Source organism: Narcine bancroftii, chromosome 3 (genome assembly GCF_036971445.1).
Source record: "Narcine bancroftii isolate sNarBan1 chromosome 3, sNarBan1.hap1, whole genome shotgun sequence".
In the NCBI taxonomy this organism is placed as follows: Eukaryota; Metazoa; Chordata; class Chondrichthyes; order Torpediniformes; family Narcinidae; genus Narcine; species Narcine bancroftii.
In genome coordinates this window covers 362,273,989-362,300,790 of record NC_091471.1, presented here as the reverse complement: position 1 = coordinate 362,300,790, position 26,802 = coordinate 362,273,989, and the positions used below count along the sequence as shown (strand labels likewise).

At 41.0% G+C, this 26,802-nt stretch overlaps 2 protein-coding genes across 6 annotated transcripts in view; both read left to right on the top strand.

Moving 5' to 3' along the window:
• Window positions 1–5,049, top strand: part of gaa (alpha glucosidase) — a 53,808-nt gene extending 48,759 nt beyond the window's left edge. Inside the window, exon 21 of the transcript XR_011354898.1 lies at window positions 4,960–5,049. The gene's annotated coding sequence lies outside the window, so the exon portion shown is untranslated. The remainder of the gene's footprint in view (window positions 1–4,959) is intronic.
• The window catches only part of card14 (caspase recruitment domain family, member 14), a 78,140-nt gene continuing 56,373 nt past the window's right edge, over window positions 5,036–26,802 (top strand). For 2 of the 5 annotated variants that reach the window (XM_069930083.1, XM_069930081.1), the window contains exons 1-3: window positions 5,037–5,125; window positions 7,964–8,128; window positions 22,606–22,687. In XM_069930083.1, coding sequence (XP_069786184.1) covers window positions 8,025–8,128; window positions 22,606–22,687 — 186 coding nt within the window. In that variant the 5' untranslated portion in view covers window positions 5,037–5,125; window positions 7,964–8,024. Of the gene's footprint in view, window positions 5,126–7,963; window positions 8,129–22,605; window positions 22,688–26,802 lie in introns of those variants that run through there. The other 3 variants (XM_069930084.1, XM_069930085.1, XM_069930082.1) reach the window with 3 other exon arrangements.

Below are 26,802 nucleotides of genomic sequence, written 5' to 3'. Positions count from 1 at the left end.
TATTTTTCTTGGAGCTTTGAGTTTGCTGCTTTCCTCAGCATGCCTGTTATGTTGGTCATTGATTCTCTCTGCTCATAGTCCTTCAGATAGCTCTCTGCCTTGGTAACTGTGAAGTGATCCTATCTAACGTTTGTAATAACTAATATCAATGGCATGAGCTAAAGCACTTTTGATTTAATTGTAAGTATTCCTGTGAATATATTCACTTTTATATTCTTGAGAAGCAATTCTTTGCATAACTTTGTCGGTTATTACCAACTGATACTGAAAACCATTTGGTTGAAACATTCAGTGAGAAAATAATTAAAAATGGAAATGGATCAAGAATTCGACAATTCTGATACATGCTGTCTGACACTTCAAATGAAACCGCCAAGAAAGTGCAATAGGTTTCCAATTAGTTGTTTTTCTCCTTTTGAACACAAATACAGTCTATTAGGCTTTCTTTTTAATTTAACTTTGTCCTTTGAAAATGAAGATTCAAATCGTTTAAGTAAATTCCTGAATTTGGGTCCATTTTTAATAAAAAGATGAAGGCTTCAAAACAAATGAAAAATTACCCAGATGTATTTGATTCACACAAATTAGGACATCTTCAATCTGGTTAATTAACATTCAATCATTCTACAAAGAGCAGCCTTCCATAAATGTCACCGGACAATGAATATTCTGGGTGTATTATGGAGTTTGGGGTGCTGGTCTCAAAAAATCACATTAACATTTTTTTTTAAAATTACACACCGTGTTTTAGATATAACCTATTTTTGTGATTTCCTGTCATATTTTAAGTCTACTTCAAGCATATTAAATGCAACATGTCATTGAAAATTCATTTTTGCATTCGCACTTGGACCTCTTGCCTGCTGGTCTTGATGCAGTCAGTGACGAATATGGTGAAAGGTTTCACCAGAACATTGCAACCATGGAAGAGCGGTATCAGGGGAAATGGAATCCATCAATGCCAACCGACTATTGTTGGTCACTGACACAAGAGGCATCAGATACTGAGTACAAACGAAAATCACCGGCAAAACATTTATAGGTCAGTTGAACTAACGCAATGTGTCAGAATCATTATGCAATTAAATGTACTAAATTCAATGGAAGTTAATTTAATGTTTCTCCAAATTCCTCTGTGATACAGCAAATCTGAAATTATCTTTGTGTTCAGTTTGAAGTTATCTATCATAATTCCCAATTTTCTTTCAGGAAGCAAACCTTATGAAAAGATTTGTTGACCAGTGTAATCTCACCAACCTTGATGTCAAGGAAGCATTAAACCAAGTCAAACTGAAGTAATGGGTATCGGTGAGAAAACTCATCAATACCTTGCTTTTTGATTCTCCCAACCAAAAAGGATAATTTAACGGGTTCCCACGCTATATTCCATTTTTCCTTGATATTCTCTTGAATCTGAAAATCTTGCTTAATTTCTTAAATTTCACAAACATTAAATCTTGAAGCCAAATCTTAGATTTCTGCAGTTCTCTCCCATAAATTGAACAAACATTTGGTCACTTGTCCTTGTGCTCGGTGACTTGAGCAAAGTGCATGTTATTTTGTTGGTTCTCTGAAGTGCAACCCTTAACAGAATAACTTTGTAAGATTATAATGGTGGTACTTGGGCAAATAAATTTGCCAATTGTCTAACCTGTTGGAAAATTCTATCCTTCACTTAGCTCCCCATTTACATAAAAATTGTGAATTGTTCAGGTTGGATTATTCTTGTTATTTTATAATTCTACTGGACAAAAGCAATTTATAGAAGCTTGTAATATTTCTCATTGCTAATTCTGATGAATGTAATTTAATTTTTTTAAGCTCTTTTCAGTTCCCATTTTATGTTAATGAAATTAAAAAGCTGCCACCAAGAAATTCTGACACTGTTCAAGGGAACACAAGGATTGTTGAATTATGATAATTGCGGCTCTGCAGTTTTATGTACTGCTAGATGGCTTTTGCACATTTTTCTTTGAGAGAATAAGGAAAGTATGGGATTGGAACTTGGGGTAGAGCTGTGAGTGGGGACTGCTAGCAATCTAATGTGCTCGGCTAGTTGTGGTTCAGATATCGGGACCTGGTGATATAGCTGGCCAGAATAGTGTCCAGAGAATATAAGACTTGCTACAGTAATTGTGAATGACGAGAGCAGAATAAAAAAAGTGGGGGCAAAATCGAAGGGGATCAACCTAAATTGAGTTCAGGCGATGGTCAAAAAACAATGCAGGAGAAACTCAGCAGGTCAACCAACGTACTTTATAGAGCAAAGATTAAAAAGAATATAGCATTTCAGGCTTGAGCCCTTCATCCTGAAACATTGGTTATTTATCCTTGCCAAAATGTTTGGCCTGGAAGTCAGCCTGAAGAAAACTGAGGTCCTCCATCAGCCAGCTTCCCACCATGACTACCAGCACCCCCACATCTCCATCGGGCACACAAAACTCAAAACGGTCAACCAGTTTACCTCTCTCGACTGCACCATTTCATCGGATGCAAGGATCGACAACGAGATAGACAACAGACTCGCCAAGGCAAACAGCGCCTTTGGAAGACTACACAAAAGAGTCTGGAAAAACAACCAACTGAAAAACCTCACAAAGATTAGCGTATATAGAGCTGTTGTCATACCCACACTCCTGTTCGGCTCCGAATCATGGGTCCTATACCGGCATCACCTACGGCACCTAGAACGCTTCCACCAGCGTTGTCTCCGCTCCATCCTCAACATTCATTGGAGCGACTTCATCCCTAACATCAAAGTACTCGAGATGGCAGAGGTCGACAGCATCGAGTCCACGCTGCTGAAGATCCAACTGCGCTGGGTAGGTCACGTCTCCAGAATGGAGGACCATCGCCTTCCCAAGATCGTGTTATATGGCGAACTCTCCACTGGCCACCGTGACAGAGGTGCACCAAAGAAGAGGTACAAGAACTGCCTAAAGAAATCTATTGGTGCCTGCCCCGTTGACCACCGCCAGTGGGCTGATATCGCCTCAAACCGTGCATCTTGGCGCCTCACAGTTCGGCGGGCAGCAACCTCCTTTGAAGAAGACCGCAGAGCCCACCTCACTGACAAAAGACAAAGGAGGAAAAACCCAACACCCAACCCCAACCCACCAATTTTCCCCTGCAACCGCTGCAACCGTGTCTGCTTGTCCCGCATCGGACTTGTCAGCCACAAACGAGCCTGCAGCTGACGAGGACATTACCCCTCCATAAATCTCCGTCCTCGAAGCCAAGCCAAAGAAGAAAAAGAAGATAAAGTGCACTGTTGAACCTGCTGAGTTTCTCCAGCATTGTGTTTTCATTTCAATCTCGGTGTCTGCAGACTTTCATGTTTTACTTCAGGTGATGGTCGCTGCTTTGAAGAATGCTATCTAATGTCCCAGTCCACACTTCCAAGAAAGAGGCCACATTTCCAGAATGACAGAGTTCAGCCTGGAAGGGGGGGTTGCAATTACTTTCCACTCAGAAGCAGTGCTGCTCCTTGATAGTTTGTTGCACCTGCCAAAGGCTGTTGTCAGCACTACAGAAAGTGAGTTTTTCAAACATACACAGTTTTACTTTTAAATCACACAAGTTACCGTCAACCTGTAAATAGCCAACTTATTTGGAGTGTATGAACGATTTTCTGGTACTCATTGTGGTTCATTCCATTCTGACTGTAGGCCAAATTGTTGCTGTCTTTCACTTTCCAGGTTGGCCATCAAATCCCTGCTTTCTGGTATTTGATTAAAAGATGTACAATCCATTCTTTGTACATCAATACGATCTTGGGACCATCACCTTCCCAAGATCGTGTTATATGGCGAGCTCTCCACTGGCCACCGTGACAGAGGTGCACCAAAGAAGAGGTACAAGGACTGCCTAAAGAAATCTCTTGGTGCCTGCCCCATTGACCACCGCCAGTGGGCTGATCTCGCCTCAAACCGTGCATCTTGGCGTCTCACAGTTCGGCGGGCAGCAACCTCCTTTGAAGAAGACCACAGAGCCCACCTCACTGACAAAAGACAAAGGAGGAAAAACCCAACACCCAACCCCAATTTTCCCTTGCAACTGCTGCAACCGTGTCTGCCTGTCCCGCATCGGACTTGTCAGCCACAAACGAGCCTGCAGCTGACGTGGACATTTACCCCTCCATAAATCTTCGTCTGCGAAGCTAAGCCAAAGACATCAATACATATTTCCCATGATAGGAATTATTTCAGATAACAAAGAAATGTTGTCACCTGGAACAAATAGTTACATTCCCAAAACTTTTGCACAATTCTTGCTCATTCTAAACTTTCTGGTATTACAAGGTAATTAAAGCATGAAATAAACTGAAAGAAAGTGCATAGCAGAGCACATGTTAAAAGTTTTATCTGCCAAACAAAATCATATCTCAATGTGGCGAGGTCTCAATTTTTCCTTTTTAAAAAATTTTTGTTTCAGCTCAGAGGTACTCTGTCATTTTTGTCTTTCTTCTGAGCAAAATCAGGTGTTTCTGGCCATTGGAAATTAACTTCATTTGAAATGCATCATCTTTGGGCCTCTGAAGTGTATCCAAATCAAAATCAGTAGTAATAATTAGCTTTGCCTTAATTATTTTTAGGTCAGAATATTTACTTTCCTTATAAATGCAAACATCTTCTGTTGCCCATCACCACTCCCCCCACCACCCCCACACCCGTCTTCTCGCCTTTTTCCCTGCTATTACACCACTGGTAAGATCCCGCAGATGGATAATCTGAGCATTTTCAAAGCAACATGTAGCATTTTTGAAGTGAAATGAATGAAAATGTAAATTCTGCATGGTTAACATTTTATCTGAGGTAAGTTATGATTGTTTTAGCTGGCCTTTTGTCATCGTTGGATTTTGGTTTCATCATTTAAATCTGAAAATTTCGACCCTTGTACATTGATGTCATTATGAACTTTATAGCTTATGTTCCATTTAATTTTATCTTGCTTATTTAGCTTTCATCAAACATTCTTGACAAGCCAGTTTATCGACTTCCTATCTCATTCACCACGTACCATCAAGAAGATCTGCGCTGAATCCAGGGTTGAAGCAATTCTTTGAAAAAGTAGGATGAAGGATAATCAAATTTAATTAAATTAAATCCTGTATTATTGAAATAAGGTAAGCTCCTTTTCATCAATTTTTTAAATGATCATGATCTTGGCAGACATTTAATATATTAATTTCAACCACTTCCTGGTATTTAAACTTGTAAATGTTTTGGCAAATGAATGGCAATTTTTTTTTCTTCTCTTCTTTAATTAAAATGCCAAGGATGAAATAAATTGAAGTCGGTTACCTTAAGGATGTTGTGCCTATTGATTTACACTTTAAAATTTATGGACAAGGTAATTTGCTCATTAAAATTTAATTTGAGATACTTTTGAAGAATTGCATAATTCCAGTCAGACTTGCCTTTCTTTGTACAGTTCAATGACAAATGCAGTGACAGGAATTTTTTTTTCTTTCTGAGGTTAATGAAGAATAATTGAAATAAACAAATTCAGTAGAAATATTTTAAAAGTTTGGAGAAATTTGGAATGTCACAGAAGGCAAATGACAATATAGTAGCTGAAAAAAAGTCTTGCAAATGGAGAGACAAGTCACAATATGATTATGATTAGACTGGAAGGAATGTTCAAAACAAATTGGCTCGACATTTGTTAAAGTGTCAACACCAGTCTCCAGTGCAGACACACACCAGATATAACACACATACAGACAAACAATACCTATGCAGGACAAGTATTCATATATACAAATAAATATTGTTTCATGAAAATTAGAGTCTTGGCTGGTTAGTATGAGCGGTTCCTTTGGTCATTCATCATTCTCACTGGCTGTGCGAAGCAGCTGTTTCTCAGCCTGGTGGCACTGGCTCTGATCCTCCTGTATCTCTTTCTTGACAGGAGCAGTTTGGGTGTGTAGAGCTCGTCGAAAGAACCAAAGACTTGTTGATCCAAACCAAGGCTTTTATTAGCAAAAGACAGGAGCTCTTCACTGAAGAGCTGACCTGGCTAGGGACACAACCCTTTAAGGCCCAGACAATAGGCTTGGCTTAGCTCTCAGCCAATCGCTGTAAGCACAGTCTAGATACAGTAACTATATACACTATGTACATTGGTGATAGATCTGTCCTATCACAGGGTGGAAGGGGTCCTCAACGATTTTGTGCATCCTCTTCAGACAATGATCCTGATAAATCACATCAATGGTGGGAGCAGGTAGAAGGAGACTCCAGTGATCCTCTCTGCCACTTTTATAGTCCTGTGGATTGATTTTTTTGCAGCAACCATACTACGCTGTGATGCAGCTGACCAGGGCGTTCTCAATAAAGATCCTGTAGTGTAGAAGGTAGACAGGGTGGTGGTCGGTAGCCATGCCAGCTTCAGACTTCACAGGAAGTTCAGTTACTGATGCGTATTCCTGACAAGTGAGGAGATGTTGTATGTCCACGATAGGTCGCTAGTTAAATGGTCTCCGAGGAATTTGGTGTTCTCTACTCACTCAACTACAGAGTTGTTGATGTGTAGTGGAAGGTGGTCATTCCTGGTCCTCCTGAATTCCACGATCATCTCCTTTATCTTGTCCACGTTGAGACTCCCACAACATATCATGAGATTTTCCACCTTTTCTCTGTAGTGTAACTCATCGTTGTTGCTGATGAGGCCAACAACAGTTGTGTCATCTGCAAATTTGATGACACTATTAGAGCTGGATCTGATGTGAACAGGAACAGTGCTCAGAGTGATGGTGCTTGACATTCTTCTACCGACCCGGGCTGACTGTAGCCTTTCCATTAGGAAGTCCAGAATCCAGTACAGAGTTGAATCTCATGAGAACAGCTTCTCCTCCAGCCTCTGGGGAATGTTCATATGAAACACCATGTTGAATACGATGAACAGCAGCTTGGCATATGAGGCATCATTCTCGAGGTGGGCCAGGATGGAGTGAAGCGACAAGGCTGTAGCATCTTCAGTGGAGCAGTTCCTTCTATAGGTGAATTGAAATGGGAGATGTGCTTTGATGCGTTCCATCACCAGATGCTTGAAGCATTTCATAATGGTGGAGGGGAGTGCCATAGGATAGTAGTAATTGAGACCTGTTATTGTCGCCCTCTTGGGTACTGGGATGATGTTGGCTGTCTTGAAACCTACAGACCTTCAGTACCTGACCAGGTATGTTGTCTGGTCCCGCTGTGTTGTGTGGATTTTCTTTGCATAGGGTTCTCCTCACCTCAGCCACAACTCTGTCGGGGACCTGTTCATCAGGGGGTCACAGAGCTTTCTTCCGCATCATCCTGTTCTTTTCATAAAGCCATGCATTGAAGATATTCAGTCTGTCCGGAAGGGAGGTATCTCTTTCTTTAACTCTCAAGGTTGATTTATGATCTGTTATAGTCTTGATTCCCTTCCACATGTGCCTTGTGCCATCAGTATCACACTGTGGAATCTCTGTGTACCTTCACTTTGCCTTCCAGATTGCATGGGAGAGTTCAGCCCTGGCTGATCTTGGTGCCATCTTATCCCTGCCCTGAAGGCAGCATCATGAGCACTGAGAGGGGGCTGGACCTCTGCATCCAACATGGTTCCCGGTTAGCCCTGGTTATGAAGCATTTGATCTCGGTGACATCCTCAATGCACTTGCTGTTGTAGCCAGTCACTGAGCTCGTGATCTCTTCGATGTTTACATGACCATTGTAGGTAGTTGCCTCCCTGAAACAGCCACAGAACATGGTCTCAAAGTGAGTGTAACTATGTCAGACAGTGAATGCATGACACAGAGTGATCATTCTTCACATCTCTTGGAAAGAAATATGCATAACCTTCATGAAATAGAATAGAATGATTCATTCTCCCTCTCTCAATACAAAACTGTAATATATAATGCTGCTTCAATGAGTTTACATTTATTTGTCACAAAATTCTGAGTCCAGTGAAAGGGTCCTTCTGCAAACAGATCAACAGATTATCAATAACGTTTGTATGGCCATGTTAAGAGTACAAAATATAGGAATACCATGAAAGGAAGATCAATTGGCATCAAGCATGGGCAGCATAATAAACTGTTGTGCAGTTCATTTAAGAGTCTTGTGGCTGCAGGGAAGAAATGGTCTTCAAGTCTGTAAGTACTTGCTTTCATACTTTTAAACCTTCTCTCAATGCGAGAAAGTATGCCGGGATGTGATGGGTTAGGGTTGACTGCCTTCCCGACGCAACAGGTGATGTTCACAGAGGGGAAGGAGGTTTGCTTTGTTGACGCACTATCAATTAACCACATTAGACTAGAAGTAATGATTAAAAGGCTTTCGTCACCATAAATCATCGTCACATCTCGCATGTTGCTGGCCCAATTCCAAGGCAGGTACTGAGGGAGGGGTTTGGGTGTAACAGCTTTTATGAGAATTCTGAGGGGAGGACTGACCGGTACGGGCAGGCCGGCCCATACAGTACATTCATACAGTGCGAACAGCTATACAGCGGTTCCACCACACTTGTGTTCTGAGTTGGATTCACCAGCTTCTGCAGCTTATTCCACTGAGCAGAGCAGCTCCCATACTACATTGTGGTGCACTCAGCAATTATGCTTTCACTGTAAGATAAAATAGTAAGATAGAATGCATTGGAGTGTTTTCAATGGATTAAAGGAACATTGGTGACATGTTTCGTGTGGCATTATGATAGAACTATGACCTGAGATTGGAAATTATAAAATATGGTACAATTCAAAACTGGATAAAAACAAACTACAACAAACCCTTGGTATCTGGCACCTATGGGGTTTGGTAGATGCCAGATACGAGTATTTGCCGGTTGCATGAGATTGTGTGTTGCGAACTAACTGCTAGAGGGCGTCAATTTTAAACTTTTGTATTTTTTACCTATTTATTTTTCGCTATTTTTTTTTCAATTGCTTAAGGCTGCCAGTTGCTTGAATTCCAGATGATAGGAATTTTACTGTAGTTAGTTTAAATTACCCAAAAAGTCCTAAAGTGTATCATGAAAGGTGGTATAAATGAAGATTCTAAATACAAATACTGTCAGACATTGTTGTTTGAAAAATAGTAGATTGTGCGATTGGAATTCCATGTGTGGAAGTGAGCAGGAGGAATCCATTTGTTGCAGCTTCAACAAAGTTGATCAGATGAGAGAAATAAGAACTTTTTGAAAGATTGCCATGACGGTTTATTTGCCAGGAGAGGAAATTTGAATGAGGAAATCCCTGCCACAGTGATCCTTAGATCTTTGGGCTTCAGATATGAGATCCAAACAAAATCAGCTCAATACATTTTAATCTGGACTGACTCCACTCCTTGTTTTCTATCTTTATATGCGTCCTGTTGGCCTTGCCTTCAAACACACATGTTGATCTCATTCTGTCAGGTTCATTCTGTAAATCCCCTCAAACTTTTCACTCCAAATCTTTGGGTAATATTTTAATCATTCTCCATTCCCTTTAGCTCCATGCTGCACTGACTTTCAATATTGCTTTCATGAAACATTTTGACATGTTTTTGGTTTTACAAGATTTGAAAAACCTACTTCAAGCATTTTCTTTTTAAATTGCAAAGTCAAAATCAAAATACAGTAAAACAGTTGATTTTCAGATTTATTACCAGAGTACATACATGGCATCACATACAACCCTGAGATTCATTTATCCTGCAGATGTGTCAGAATTACCCACTAATTGGTAGTGCAAAAAATTAACTGTACACAGTGTGAACATGTAAACAGATAAAACAGTAAACAGATAATGAATGTAAACAAACTGCAATACAGAGAGAATTTTAAAAAATCAATAAAGTGCACAAGTAAGAGTCCTTTAATGAGTCCCTGATTGAGTTTGTCGTTGAGGAGTCTGAAGGTGGAGGGGGAGCAGTTGTTCCCGAACCTGGTGGGGCGAGTCTTGTGGCACCGATCCCTCTTTCCTGATGGCAGCAGCGAGAGCAGAGCATGTGCTGGGTGGTGTGGATCTTCGATGACAGTATTCCCTGCAGATCTACTCAATAGTGGGGATGGTTTTACCTGTGATGTCCTGGGCTGTGGAGGGCTTTATGCTCAAGGATACTTGTGTTCCCATACCAGACCATGATGCAGCCAGTCAGCACACTTTCCACCATACCTCTGTAGAAATTTGCCAGGGTTTCTGATGTCATACCAAAGCTCCGCAAACTCCTGAGGAAGTAGAGGCATTGACTTGCTTTCTTCATGATGCCATTGATGTGTTGCATCTAAGAAATATCCTCCAAGGTAATGACTCCCTAGAACTTAAACTTGCTCACCCTCTCCACCTCCGATCCCTCAGTGATCACTGGAATGTATACCTCTGGCTTCCCCTTGCTGAAGTCAGCAATCAGCTCCTTAGTTATGGTGACATTGAGTAGGAGGTTGTTGTTGGTGCACCATTTTTCAATCTCCTTCCTGTACGCTGACTCATCACCTTTCTTTATGCATCCCACTACAGTGGAATCATCAGTAAATTTGTAGATGTGATGGTGTTATTGTTGTATCGAGTCACACTGTCGTAGGTGTACAGTAAGTAGAGCAGGGAGCTAAGAACACAGTCTGGATGGTTTTGTCACAGGTTATGACATTTAGGACCTGCCACAGCTGTCGAGTGGCCCTTGTTATTTCCATTTTCTTCTGGAATCTCCACTTCGCTCGGTAAATAGCTTTCTGCAGGTCATACCTACTGCTGCTGTACTGATCTGGATCTCCAGACTTCAATGCCTGAGATCTAGATCTCAGCAGGTTCTGGATTTCATTGTTCATCCAATGCTTTTTGGTTGGGGAAAACCCTGAATGATTTGGTGGGGACACCTTCATCCACAGCAGTTTTGATAAAGTGTGAGACAGTCCTGGTGTACTTGTTCAGAGTCCTTGAACGCCGCCCAATCCACTAAGTCAAGGAAGCACTTGCTGGGATTGGTAGATGTCAGAAAAGTGAATTTTCCAGCTGTTATGTGTTTGGTGAACTAATGGTGAGGCGTTCCAATTTTAAACTACCATATTTTTTACCTATTTATTTTCTGGGGGTTTTTTTTTTGCCAGTTGCTTGAATTCCAGATTTTACTGTAAATGGATTTTATACCAACAAGTTAAATCCAGTTGTGCTAATTGATGTCAGATTCTCAAATGTAAAAGCTTCAATGACTACATGCCGGAAGGGGAATTATTAATTATGATAGCTCAACACCATCTACTGGAGGAACTTAGCAGAGAGACACTAGTAGCATCAGTAGAAAATAAAGAATGGTTGATGTTTTGAGTTCATCGGTCTTGACCAAGAGTTTCAGCTCCATCAACATTTTGACAAAAAGTCGGCCATCAACATTTATTTGACTGATCCACTGAATTCCTGCAGCAGATTGTGTTTGGTTTCAGAGTCCAGCGTCTACAATCTCCTGCGTGTCTCAATTATGATGGCTCCATTTGATTCATTTCTCCATTTGATTCAATTCTCCAGCTGCCTGGGGTAAAATTGTTGATGGAACATTTGCACAAGGTACTTTGTTGAAAGTATATGCAATTCAAGAAGTGATCAATACAGTCGTCAATAATGCATTTATAAAACCTTTCATTTTAAATATTTCTTAAACCAGCTGAAATGGTCATTGAAAGAAAAATGACATTCTTCATCAAAGCATTCCAGTTTCTGCCCTACTGGTCATTAATACAATGAAAGATGTTAGATAACCATAAATTATTTTGATTGTGTGATCACTTTCAAAGAGGTTGCCAGTTTTCATGGATTACCCAGAAGTCTCCAGTGGTCTAGAGGCTCAAGGGAAAAAGAGGTGAGATATGGTAGCGCGACAGAGAGCACTCAAGACCAAAGAGAGTACAACATGCTTTTATTCAATAAGAATGGGACACATGGTCTATGGACTGAACTGGGGTTTTGGTGGGGGTCCAGGGTTTATATCGGGATATGTGGGGGGCAGAGCCAATCCTTAGACCATCACACCAGTAGTGAATTCCCAGTTCACTACAGATATTATAAAAAATTCTAGCTCCTTATGGTGATAACAAGTATTTAAGGTGATCTAAAAGTGACATGACAAGCCAGGATTTTGTTCTACCATTTGTAGTTTACTAAATCTAGGAGCATTAATAATGCTGGACAACAATTTTCTTAAAAAGATTTGCTTCCTGAAATAAAATTGGGGATTATGGTAGACAAGTTCAAGATGAACACAAAGAAAATTTGCAGTGTCACATAGGAAGTTGGAGAAAATTAAATTAACTTTTATTGAATGTAGCATGTTTGATCAGTGCTGACACATTGCGTCAGTTGAACTGAGCTGAAAATGTTTTGCTGCTAATTTTCATTTATATTTGGCATCTGATGCCCCTCTTGTCAGTCACCAACAATAGGCGACCAACAGTGATGGATTCCAATTGCCATTTTCCATAGTTGCAAAGTCCTGGTGAAACCTTTCACCGTGCTCATCACTGACTGCACCAAGATCCGCGGGGAAGACGTCCAAGGGCGAATGCAGAAAATGACGTTGCTGTAGACTTAAAATATGGCATGAAATCAAAGAGGTTGTATCTAAAAAAAAGATCCATGATAGAAAAATGTTAAGGTGATTTTTCGTGATCAGCAGCACAAACTCCATAAAATACACCCCAAAGTGTTCAGGAAGCAAAATCTTCATTGTCCAGTGTAAGTGACTCCATTTATTTCTGTTTTTGTGTTGTCATGCCAGCAATAGAACAAAAAACTTAATTTAAAATGCCTTGTGTAAATTATCAGCTTCAGTTGTGCTGTCAATGGTTAATGCACAGAATGGAATTTATTTTCTGGCTATTGAAGCTCTTTCTATATTGGGAAACCTGACCTTTCTAATTATGCTCTTTTATATATTGGTATGTTGAAACCAAAAGGCTAAGCAATAAATGCAACGTAATAGGTAAATAGTTTGGAACTGATTCATAGTTGCAATGTTCTAACAGGTTTGTCTTGTATTAACAGTTAACAAAACATTCAAAATCAATGTAGATTAAAAATTAAAGTTGTGTTGGGCAGATTTCTGTATAATCAGAGGGGATACTAACGTTCCGGAGCATTCACCAGAAACATTTATCGAAGGTGGCTCCAATGACCTTCTGATAATTAGGTTGTTAAAATACACACATCAAAATCAATATTGACCTCGTAACTGGTAACACTCTTGCTTCAAGGTCACAAAATGGTTTAGGGTCAAACAACACCAAAGGATATGTCATTCCAGGGCAGTATTGGACTGCCACGGGGGTGACTGTTTTCAAGATCAGGAATTAAAGCAGCACATTTACTGATCAAAAAAACAATAATAACAGCATAACTGAAGAGCTGGAAGTTCTCTTGTGTCCTGATCAACAACCATTCAATCATATGATGGAAAATATTGAACTTATTGAATTCATAATGGTCTATTTTATTGACCATCAGATTTGCCTCTTTTTTTTTAACCTCTCAAGGCTTGTGCCAGCTGCATACAAAACACAGATAGTTAGGTGATGAATGTGGGTTAAGCCTCCAATACAATAAGACAGCCTTGATGGACTAGCTAGTTTCTTCTTGTCTGTTGTTGTCAAGCTTTTATGGAGGTCAGCCATTCCACTCACACAATAATGCTAATTTTTTGGGGGCCATATTTAATCATGCGTTGGTTCACTTATTGCTACAGAAGGTATGTGCTGAATGCACAACTATCGTTTGAAAGGAATCACAGGTTAAAATTCCTTATGTGAGGATTTTTATTACACAGTGATTAAAGCAAATCTACAAACAAAACAAAATTGTAAAATACAAATGTGTTTCTAAGTGCTGTTTAGTAAATGAAATATTGAAGTTTTTCAAGCGTTATAAATGTAATGAAGACATTTAATATGCTAGATAATGAACAATTTTCTTTAAAGAGTCGGTCATAATTTTCAAAGATCCAAGTGCCCAGACACTGAAGAACAAAATATGTATCTACCTTTTGGCACTCTGCAGGTTATTGGAAGCAAAGGATCAAAATATTTTCTGTAATTAACCCAAAAACAAAGTCATTAGAGATGAACAGACTTCTGTTCGCAACTTGGTAGAAATCTGAAATCCTAAATCCTTCATCTCATTTTTTTTTTAATGTAATAAAACAGCTTGTGACATTTACATGAGACCTGAGGGAATTGGGTTTGGCTCCTCGATCACTGGCAATTACTTGCAGTTTCCATCCTTCGTGCTGCAGGCAAGAGAGGTTCTGTTTTGATAGTACAATACTCTGTGGAAGTGAATGTTGTTTCTGCCCATGAGATCAGTGCCGATAACAACAGCAAATTTTGAAAATGGGCGTCTTTATTTCACAAGGGATACCTGGCGTGGATAATTAGGGAAAGATTCTGTGAGACAGGTTTCAATGTTCATATGGATCGCCCAGCAACCTATTGAAATGTATGTTTCCCAGCATATTTGTGCTTTAAATATGCATTCCATCCTCCTGTGGTGTTACTACGAATGATTAAGCACTTTTTTCCCCCACCTGGCTGTACCTTTCGTGATGCCATTTTTTTATGCATTGCCTTTTCCAAATGCTTTTGAAGTTGCAATGCATTATTAAATTGATGCACCATCAATAATCACGAAAGACTGGACTTGTGAAACTATCAGGCTTTTATTAACTACAGACTGGAACTGCCATCAACCTCATTGACTGATTGAGGCAGAGTGGAATGGGGAGCATGCAAGAGGCTAGGGGTAGGATCGGTCTTGGGAGGAGTGTCCAGCCAATCATAGGATAATAACAGTGGTTTATCACACTCACCCCTCCTTTTTAAGAAGAGTCCTGCAGGGTGAGAAAAAAAGATGAAACAAATATACATTTTACTGATTAAGTCTGTCAGGGGGGTCTCCTTTGCCGCAGCAAACAATGTGGTAATGGTTGTGGTGCTGCCACAGCATCCTGAGCAGCTTGTAGGGTTGGCCTGTCATCACCGGTTACAGTATCGGAGGGGCAGAAACAGGTGAGGGGGTAAGGGAGTGTGGTGCTGGTGCATCATTGGTGACAAGCGTGGCCAGGGGCGGAGAGTGGTCAGCTGCAGACTCAGGGATCCCCTAAGGTAGTGGGGGAAAATGTCTGTTGGTGGTCAGGGAGGCACTCGATGGTGCCAGTTCCCGGTTCGAGACCATGTCCTTGTGGCTGACAGGGGGTTAGCTTGGAGGAGGTGGATCCTCTCGACCAGTGGGTCAGTCATAGATTGCCTGGCGTGTTTCTGAATCAGGACCAGTCCTGGGGAGGTAAACCAGATGGGCAGTGTAGATCCTGACACAGACTTCCTTGGGAAAGTAAACATTCATTCATTAGATGTGTTGTTGGTGGTCCTACATAAAAACAACCAGATGGAGTGGATTGCATCTGGGAGGACTTCTTGCCATTGGGAGATGAGAAGGCCCTGTGACCTCAGTGTCAGGAGGATGGTTTTCCAGGCTGTGGCATTCTCCCTTGCCACTTTCCCATAACCCCTAGGGTTGTAGCTGGTGGTCCTACTCGTGGCAATGCCCCGAGCCAGCAGGTACTGCCACAGCTCATCACTCATGAATGAGGTCCCCCATCACTATGGATGAAGCCAGGGTACCCAAAGAGTGTTAATATATTGTGGAGGGCCTTGATAACTGTGGCCATGGTCATGTCTAGGCATGGGATGGTGAAGGGGAAACTGGAGTGTTCATCAATGATTGTAAGGAAGTAGACATTCCAGTTGGAGGAGGGGAGGGGGCCCTTGAAATGTTTAGGTGCTCGAAGGGGCAGATGGCTTTAATTAAATGCACCTTGTCTGGTCCAAAGATTTGCAGTTTGCGTTCGGCACAGACCTGGCAATTTTTAGTCTTTGGCCTGACTTCCTCAACAGAGTATGGTAGCTTCTGAGCTTTGATAAAATGGGAAAACCTCTTCACTCTGGGGTGACAAAGTTTATTATGGAGAGTCTGGAGTCGGTCCATTTGGACACTGGCACAGGTCCCATGAGATAGAGTGACTGTGGGCTCATTAAGTTTGTCAGGCCAGTAGAGGATGTCATAGCTGTAAGTGGACAGTGCAATTTTCCACCTGAGGGTCTTATTGTTCTTGATTTTTCCCCTTTGCTTATTATTAAACATGAAGGCGACCACTTGCTGATCCGTGAGGAGGATGAATCATTTTCTGGTGAGTTAGTGCCTCCAGTGGCATATTGCCTCCATGATGGGCCCGGGCCTCCTTCTCGACAGAGGAGTGGCAAATTTTAGGGCCCCGGAGGGTGCGTGAGGGAAAGGTGATGAGCCTGCTTGGTTAAGTGTTGCTGCCAGAGCAAAATCAGACACATTGCTCTCCAATTGGAATGGTGTGGGATCATCTATGGCATGCATGGTCACCTTGGCGATATTGTTTTTGATTCGGTCAAATGCAGCTCAGGCCTCTGATGGCAAGGGAAATGTGGTAGCTTTGACCAATGGGTGAATCTTGTCTGCATAGTTGGGGACTCATTGTTTGTAATATAGGAACCCAAGGCATCTCTTCAGTGCTTTGAGGGTGTGTTGGAGAGGAGGCTCCAGCAACAGACACACGGAGTCAGGGACTGGCAGATTGCTTCACTGAGCACCTGACAGACAAGTCTGTGTGGAATTGAAATGGTTGGCCACTGAGAGATTCCTGTCATTGCTGCAGGTGCTCAGCAAAGTGACCTCCTGGTCTGCATCCAGCCTTTCCAATGTCGAGGAGGCCACAACCGGGAGCACTGGATGCAGTAGACGACTCCCATAGATTCACAAGTTGGTTCAGTTGGAAGGACAATTTGGGGCACCAAATGGTGATGAGAGGAGAGGTGTGGGTTCATGAATGGAGTGGTTCCTGCAGAAGGTGGAGAGGGAGAGAGGGGATGGTTTGTCAGGTGATGGGATCATGTAGGTGTTGGAAATTGCAGAGGATAATATGTTGGATGCGGAGGCTGGTGTGGTGGTAAGTGAGGACAAGGAGAATCCCATTCTTGTAGTGTCTAGAGGCAGAGGGGCCAGGGCAGATGTGTGGGAAATGGGGTTATGCAGGTAACGGCTGAGTTGATGATAATAGAGGGAGCTATGTTTTTTGAAAAGGAGGAAATCTTGGATGATGAGGGATATAACCCTTCCCTCTAATTATCTCCTTGGCACCTACCCTTGTGACTTCAGGAGATGCTCCACTTGTGCCCACACCTCCTCTCCAAACATTCCTTCCAATTGAAGCAACACTTCATTTTGTGAATGTGTAGTGGCTATCTAAGCATCCAGTGTTCCTGTTGTGGCCTTCACTTTACAAATGATTTGCCTTGGTCTCAAGATCAATGGTGACACGTTAATACGCTGGCTGTTCTTTCGCAATGAGAAAAAGGATTAAGAGGGGGAAAAAAAAACTCGTGTTTTTCTTGCTGCCCAGAACAATGCAGTTAATTGCAGATGTAACAGTAATGTAGACTGGGAGATTGCTTTGTTGAGCACCTTTGCTCTGTCTGCAGCAATGGAGATCTCCCAGTGTCCAACCATTTTAATTCTATGCCCCCTCATGTACCAACATGTCTATCCATGCCCTTGTGTGTTGCCAAGCCAAAGCCACCTGTAAGTTGGAGGAACAACATATAATATTCCATCTGGGCACTCTCTAACTGGGTGGCATTAACATCGACCTCTCCAGTTTCTGTTAAACCCCTCCTCTGATCTTTCTCTTTTCCTATCCCTTTCTCTCCTTTCTTCCAGCTCCCCACTCACTTCTCTCTCCATTCACAGAACTATCCCCTCCCTTATTACTTAGCAGCATTTTTCTCTTCTGTCCTCCCTCTCATAAACACCTATGACCTTTCACCCTGATCCTCCCAAAAACCCCACCATTTTATTCAGGTGCCTGCCTGTATTTTGCTCATACCTTCAAGCCCGAGATGTTGGTTATGTATCTTGATCTTTGCAACATAAAGAACACTGTGTGACTTGCTGAATTTCTCCAGCATTTTTGTGTAAGTACTGGAATCCATTTCCAGACCTCTTGGGACTCATGGATCTCAATCTGAGATCCTTTGCTGTACAAGAACAAAATCAAATTGGAGTAAATAAGACATAAAATTATAGGCTTGTAAAATCGAGCTGTTATGTGCAGGAAATCATATTAGTCTTGCTGTCATTAACAACTCTCATTCGAACTTGAGTAGTTTCAGCCTCGCAGCCATAAAGGTCAAAGGGATCACGTTTGCTGGACACAGGAGAGGTAACAGAGCCCATTAAAAACAGATCATTTTGCAGAACTATCAAATTTCGCACTCAAAACATCACTGTTACATCTGCAATTAACTGCATTGTTCTGGGCAGCAAGAAAAACACGAGTTTTTTTTTCCCCCTCTTAATCCTTTTTCTCATTGCGAAAGAACAGCCAGCGTATTAACGTGTCACCATTGATCTTGAGACCAAGGCAAATCATTTGTAAAGTGCCGTCATCTTAAGGAAATCAATCTGTTTTACATCAGCCTCTTCATTTAAAAGATAATCAAAATAATAAATAAACAAGGGAAATTTAACAGATAGATACTTTTCTTGTTGCTTGTTTTGTATCTTAGGGTCTTCCAAGTTTTATTGTTCTTGTCAATTATAAGTGCATTTTTTTAAAAATAGCAACTACAGCATGCACTGAGAACATTTGGACATGACATGAGCTGGAAATTAATTCACACAACAGAATAAAGCAGAAATGTGCTGTTAAAAATCAGGTTAAGCTGAACTAAAGCAGGTTTCTGCCTATTTCTTTGAGGTTTAAGTGACATTACCCCTCCATAAATCTTCATCCGCAAAGCCAAGCCAAAGTGAGTGAAGTGGCAATCAGGAAATTTGACTTTCGGAGAGAGTTTCATTTTTCTTATGATGTTCAACTCTCCAGAAATTATTTGTATAATTTGGTTCAAGTATTGGCAATCAATAGAGTTTAATAAATAGAATAGGTGGCAGTAGGTAAACAATTGCAGAAAACAGACAGCTCCGGGCTCCATGGAATCTGTTTGTTCGCTTCCTGGGGGTCCATAAATCTCAACCTAAGGATGTTTGCTGCAGAGGACAAAATCAAACTCCAGTAAACAGACTTGACTTTGCTGGGTAAACATGATCGACCTTTTGTGGACAGCAAATCATATTTGTCTTGTGGTTGACAGGAAGTCTTCAAAATGACAAAAACAGAAAATGCAGTTTTGTTATTGCTTTCAGAAGATATGAAATTAAACCATTCCACCATTCAATAAGATAGTAGCTATATCCTAGCTCTCAAGTCCACTTCTCCATATACAGTAAAATCCCCAGAATTCAAGCAACTGGCAAAAAAAAAATCATGGAAACTAAATAGGTTAAAAAAAATGACCTGCTAGCAGTCAGTTTGCTGATCGCACAATACGCAATCTCAAGCAACTGGAAAATTCACTTATCCAGCAACTACCAATCCCCATAGGTGCCGGATACCGAGGATTTTACTGCATTCTGAATTAAATTCTCTTTTCCAGTGTGATATTGCCATTCTGGTGCAGTGTTATTCTATCTTATCTCCACCAGGGACCAGATGGGTCAAGAACAGCCTCCTCCTCCTCGACTACCACCTTCATCCTTCTAAAAAATCATCCAAAGAAAATGTTTGACGTAGTGACGTGATGGAATACACAAATTTGAATTCAAATATTAAGGACATCAGCCTAAATATTTTGCCCCTAGAAATCAACTCTTCAACTTCATTTAGTTAATCCTAGTCCACAACTAACGTTACTTATGATCAGGGTGGTTGAGGTGCTCAGGGTTTTTCCAAGATGCAAGTTCCACCAATAGAGATCACAAGCCACTTACGACTGAACATCAATATAAATGAGTCTGTATTTGCATTTTGGCTTGCCATTTTTGGAATGTATTTTATAACATTAGGGATGGATACACAGGCAAGGAAAAGACTGTGGGGAGGATAAACTTGGTGCCAGAATCATGACCTTTTTAAGATTACATGACCGTTTGGGTGAAATATCAAAATAGGTTTCATGAATACATTCTTTGAATTATAGAGCATCAAAAGAAGCTATTAAGCCCAGCCTCAAGATATTTGCTCAATTCCATTCAACCTACTTGGGTAGAAGATTCAGACTTATTTTTTTTAATTGAATTTTAAATTTAGACATACAACACGCCCATGCTGCCCAATTACATCCCTTGTACATTTTTTGAATGGTGGGAGGAAACCAGAGCACCCTGATGAAATCCACACAAACACCGGGAGAAGATACAAACTCCTTACAGACAGCACCAGATTCGAGCCCCAATCCTAGTCGCTGGCACTGTAACAGAGTTCTGCTAACTGGGCCGCCCTATTAGATTCAGAGTTCAGATTTATTGTCAGAGTACCACCATGATATCACATATAACCCTGAGATTCTTTTACCTGGGGGCGAGGCGGAATTACCACTTATTGGTAGTGCAAAAAAATGACCACACAATGTACACATGTAAACAAACTGCAATACAAAGCAATTATATTGTGGATGGAACAGATGTAAGGGAATTGGAGGAAAGCAAAAGAATGAGGTCAAGGAGATGGGAGGAGAAAAGGAGATGGAAAAAAATCAAAAACATGATAGGGAGGGGAGGAGGAGCAGGATGGGAGTTAAGAATGGAGAGTGTTTCTTCCCTTCCTCTTTCACTGCCTTCTACTATGTCCACATCTTCTATCATCCGTTCACTTTCCAACACCCTTCTCTACCACTCCCATTCTCCCTTCACCTGCTACTCTCAACACTCCTTCCTAAATTCCTCTCTTTCACATCCCTCTCCATCCCCCCTCTCCAATCCTGTCACCGGCCTCCACCACCTCCATTTGCATCATCTGCCTTGTCCCTGAAATGTTCCCCTTTCCTACAGCCACCTGTCTCTCACCCACCTTCCTGAACCATTCCATTTCTCTTACCCCATTTCTAAATTCCTTCCCATCCCAAGATCAGATTTGTTGTCAGAGAGTGCACATACAAACTTGAGATCCATTTTCCTGCAGACGAGGTAGAGTTATAGGTACCACTTATTGGTACTGCAAAAATAAACTGTACTCAATGTACATTATAAACAATATAAACAAACTGTGCAATACTGAGAGGGGAAAAGTAAATGAGTCCCTGGTTGAGTTTATTGTTGAGGAGGGGATGGCAGCATCTATTACTAAACCTGGTGGTGTGAGTCTTGTGGCACCAATACCCAAGAACACCACCTCTTTGCCCCACCTTGTCATTTCCACCTTTATCCATTTCCCTGTCTATTTCCTACTCTACCCCCACAGATCTCCTCTCCTCTCCCCTACCCCTGCCCCAATACTATTCCCTCTCCTGCCCCTTCTCCCATTTTCAACCCTTTTCCCCCACACCTTCCGCTCCTTTTTCTCCACGGCATTCACCCTCTCTCTTCTTTTATCCTTCCCCCCTCTCCTTTGTCCCTTACCCCCTCTCCTTTTCCTCCTACCACTCTATCCTCTACTCGCTTCTACACCTATGACTTTGTGGCTCAGTACGACAACACCACCATCTACAAATTCGCTGACAAGACCACGGTAGTGGGTTGTATAAAAAGGGCGATGAGTCAACATACAGAAGGGCAATTGAAAACTTGACTGAATGGTAAAGCCAAAGAGCTGATTGTTGACTTCAGGAAGAGAAAACCAGGGGTATACGATCCAGTGATCATTACAGGATCAGAGGTGGAGAGGGTGAGCAAATTTAAGCTATTAGGAGTCATTATCTGGGAGGATCTTTCCTGGACCCAACACAAATGGCATAGTGAAGAAAGCATGTTAACACCTCTACTTTCTCAGGAGATTGCAGAGATTTGGTATGACATTGGAAACACTGGCAAACTTTTGCAGATGTATGATGGAAAGTCTGCTGACCAATTACATCACAGTTTGGTATGGGGACACCAATCACCGTGAGCATAAACCCCTCCGAAAGGGTTTTAAAATTCAATTTTAAAAAATAAGTCTGAATCTTCTACCCAAGTAGAAATCCTCTCCAACATCGAGAAAATCTACAGAGTATGCTGCCGTCGGAGAGAAGCAGCAATCATCAACATCCCCCACCACTCAGCACGTGCTCTGTTCTCGCTGCTACCATCAGCAAAGAGGTGTCGTTTCCTCAAGACTTGCACCACCAGGTTCAGGAACAGCTGCTACACCTCCACCATCAGACGCCTCAACGACAAATTTAATCAGGGACTCATTTAAGGACTCTTGCACTTTTTTGATTTTTTTTTTCTTTCTGTATTGTAGTTTGGTTACATTTCTTTATTTGTTTACGTGTCCGTTGAGTATAGTCCTTTTGCACTATCAATAAGCAGTAAACCTGCCTCTCCCACAGGAACAAGAATCTCAGGGTTGTATGTCATGTCATGTATGTACTCTGACAATAAATCTGAAATCTAATCCTGCTCTCTCCATGTCCTTTCCCCTCTGCTGCCTACAAGATAGTGATTGAAAAGCAACAGACTTTTGAAGGGTTAATGCAAGGCAGGTCACATTTTCTTTTATTTCCTGAAGGGAGTTACTTCCTTGTTTCCTTTTTTTCCCTCTGGCTTCACAGCTCCTTGTGGTATTTGGCTCTCATCGGGAAAATATTGCTCTGCAGCACAACACCTGCCTATCACGGTGGTGGTCCTTTCACGGTAAGTGAAGACTTTGTTTGGTTTTTACCATTAATGGTGCACTGAAGTAGGAGATTCTGCAAAACATGAACATTTTACACTGGAGGTTGGCGAGTTTAGTGACGGTCAAATTCAGTACCTGCTACTGCAGTACAATGTTTAAAGGCTATTTATCAATGCTTCATTCAAAGGAACTTTGGATCAGAAGTGTGTTTATTCAGTCATTGTATTGTTGTACTCCACAGTGAACAATAGAATGTGAATTTACACCCATGAGTCATTTTAAGAATGACTTTTCCAACTTCATTTAGTTGTCAGGATTTGTTGCGGAGTGATTGTGACTTCCTGATGGAAATAAAAGGGAATGTTTCTTGTCTTTCGTAAATGTTAAGAACTCGATCAGATGTGCTTTATTTAGAAAATGCAATAGGCATTATATTTTTTATTTGTCAGTAGGATAAAGTACACAGAATTTTAATCATGTATTAATAATTAATTGAATGATTTAAAGTGGAAACAGCTACAATCGCCTCAGAGGAGATTGTAGCAGTATCTACTGTGAAGATGGTGACAGATGCTTATGGATATGAAATTTAAATGTTTTTATACATGTTGATCACATCAGGCTTGTCTCTAATTCCACAAAGCAAATCAAAAGGTTCAAGTAAAATATTGATAATATTGATCAGGCATTGTCTTAAAACCATGGCATGTATTACGACTGTGCTAGATTAGGAAATTTTCAGAGAGAACCTTGGTGTAGGTTTATACATGGTGAATCCGTCTGGGTAGAGATTAGGGATAAGTAAAGGGAAAAAAATCTCTGGAGAGTGTGGTCTACAGACATTACAGTGAATAACTTTACAGTGGTACAGGCAATAAGTCAAGAAATATCGAAGGCATATAAGGATGGACAGCATTTATCATGGGAGACTTTTAACACGTGCATAGACTGAGTGAATCAGTTTGGTCAGGGAAACCTTGAGGAGGACTTCATTGAATGCATCCGTGACAGCTTTCTTGAACAGCATGTTACTGAACCTAAGAGGGAACATGCTGTCTTTGGACTGGTCCTGTGCAATGAGATAGGTCAAACTAACGATCTTGAAGTCAGGGATACTTATGATCATAGTATGATTGAGTTCCACATATAAATGAAGGGTGCAATAGTTCAGTCCAAAACTAGTGTATTTTGCCAAAACAAGTGCAATTAGAAGGGGATGAGGGAGGAGTTGGCCAGTGTAGACTGGGAACACAGGCTATACAGTGGGACGGTTGAGAAACAGTGGAAGACTTTCAAAAAGATTTTACATGGTGCTCAACAAAAGGATATTCCAGTTAAAAGCAAGGACAGTAAAGATGGTGATAGCCACACTGAATAACTAAGGAAATAGAGGAAAGCATCAAACCAAAAGCTCGTGTGTACAAAGTCACTAGGAGCAGTGGGAATCTAGGAGATTGGGAAAACTTTAAAGGAAACAAAGAGCCACAAAGTGACCAATAAAGGTCAATTATGAAAAAATGACTGGCACAAAATATAAAAATGGAGTAAAAGTTTTTATAATTACCAGTATATAAAGCAGAAAAAGGTGGTTAAAGTCAACGTAGGTCCTTTGGAGGATGAGAAAGCGGAATTGGTTTTGGGTAATGAGGAAATGGCAGAAGATACTCTGTGTCAGTCTTCACGGTGGAGGACACATCTACCACGCCTAAGACAGGGGTTATGCAAGTGATGGGAAGTGACATAGATACAATTGTGATGACTAAAGAAGGGGTGCTGAGCAAACTTGTGGGCCTAAAGATAGATAAGTTCCATGGTACAGACAGAATGCATCCCAGGGTACTGAAAAAAATGACAGGAGTCATAATTTACACTTTTCTGATAATTTGTCAAAATTTTCTGGACTCTGGGTAGGTCCTGGCAGATTGGAAGAAGGTGAATGTCACATGACTGTTCAAAAATGGATGTAGGAAAAAGGCAGGTAACTATAGCCCAGTTATCTGTAGTTGGGAAAATGCTTGATGCCATAATTAAAAAAGAAATAGGGAGACATCTGGACCAAATTGGAACCATCAGGCAGAAGCAGCATGGATTCAACAGAGGCAGGTCTGTTTGATAAATCTACTGGAAGTCTTTGAGGATGTATTGCGTGCCGGTGGACATTATTTGCCTGGATTTCCAGAAGGTGTTCAATAAGATGCCACATAAAAGGTTCAGCCTTAAGATTAGGATGTTTCGAGTTGGGGGTGATGTATTAGCATGGATAGAGGATTGGTTAACCAGTAGAAAGCAGAAGGTTGGGATATATGGTTGTTTTTCTAGTTGGCAATCGATGGTGAGCGGGGTGCTGCAGGGGTCAGTACAGGGACCGCAACTGTTCACAATATACATTAATGATCTGGAAGAGGAGACTGTGTCTATGTTTCTAAGTTTTCTGATGACACTAAATTGAGTGGAAAAACAAAGCAGAGGATATAGAGAGTTTGCAGAAATAGGTAGATTGGTTAAGTGACTGGGTAAATGGAATATAATGTTGGTAAATGTGAGGATATTCACTTTGGAAGGAAAAATGGAAGATCAGATTATTTTCTTCAATGCCAAGCAATTGCAGCATGCAGTTGTGCAAGAGGACTTGGGAGGGCTGGTGCATGAATTGCAGGTTTGCAGGTGATCAGGAAGGCACATGGAATGTTGCCATATATTGAGTTAAGCAGCAGTTAAGCTGCAACTATACAGAGTTCTAGTGAGGCTGCATTTGGAATATTGTGTGCAGTGCTGCTCTCCTTACTTGAGGAAGAATATACTGGCCTTGGAGGAGGTTCACTAGATTGATTCCAGAGACGATGGGTTAGCCTACGAGGAGATGAATCGTTTGGGACTGTACTCATTGGAATTCAGAAGAATAAGTGGGGATCTTTTGGAAACATATAAAATTAAAAAAGGAATGGATAAGATAGAGCTAGGTAAGTTTTTTCCATTGGTAGATGAGACGAGAACTAGAGAGCATAGCCTCAAGATTCAGGCTTGTAGACTTAAGATGGAGATGAGGAGGAACTGCTTTTCCCAGAGGGTGGTGAATTCTCTGCCCTTGGAAGCAATGGAATTAACCTCAGTAAACTTATTGTAGACAATACTGGATGGATTTTTGCATAGTAGGGGAATGAAGGGAAATGGGGAAAAGGCAGATAGGTGGAGATGAACCAATAATCAGATCAGCCATTATCTCATTGAATGTTGGATTGGCTTGATGGGCTGAATGGCCTGCTCCTATTATGTTCCCAAATAAACAACAGCCTTCTGCTGCTAAAATGGTTCTATTCAAATTTTCCTAAATTATGGTGAGCAACAGTTTCCCACTTTCAAATTAATAGTTTTGAACTAAAAATGACTTTGAATCTTGAGGAAACACAACAAATTTCTTTGACTGTTAAGTGGCACTTAAAATTATTCATTATTATCCAATGAAGAATAATCAAATGCAAAACAGCCTTTTTCAAGCTTTTCAGTCATTGAAAACTATTACTAAGAATTGTACATAGTACGATGTTCCTGGCTGTTCTTAGTCTGCACAGAGTGTTTCAAAGGTCAGTGTCATTAATAAATATCAAACAAACTCGTAGATAGCGGGACTAATGAAAAATAACAGCTAATGCTGGCAGATGTTTCTGTTTGTTAGCTGTTACTTTAATTGGGGGTTACCTTCGACAATGACCCCTAGTTCCTGTGGAGACCATTATTTCTATCTTCCACTTTCCACGTGTTTGACTTTCTCAGGTCCTTCATTCCTGACTCTTCTTGTTACAAACAGATTTTCCTATCCTCTTGCATAAGGATGAGACCATCCCATCCTTACAATTCCCCACTTGAAGCTCATTTTTCCACAACCTGCTGGTGCCGTCCGATGACTGATTTTCCCAGGCCACTTCACACGCTGTCTCATCTTGCCATCTCAAAAGAGCCAGTTGAGGCATTAATACTTATTCCTTTGAACTCAAACGGCCCCTCTAAAGTTACTCTCTCTTGCCTTGCTTGATATGTTATTTCCTTTTAAAAAAAAATAACAGAATTCACAGACTTATTTGTCACTTTGTTTAAAATGTCCATCCAATAACCTATGTCCCAGTCCTCTTCATTC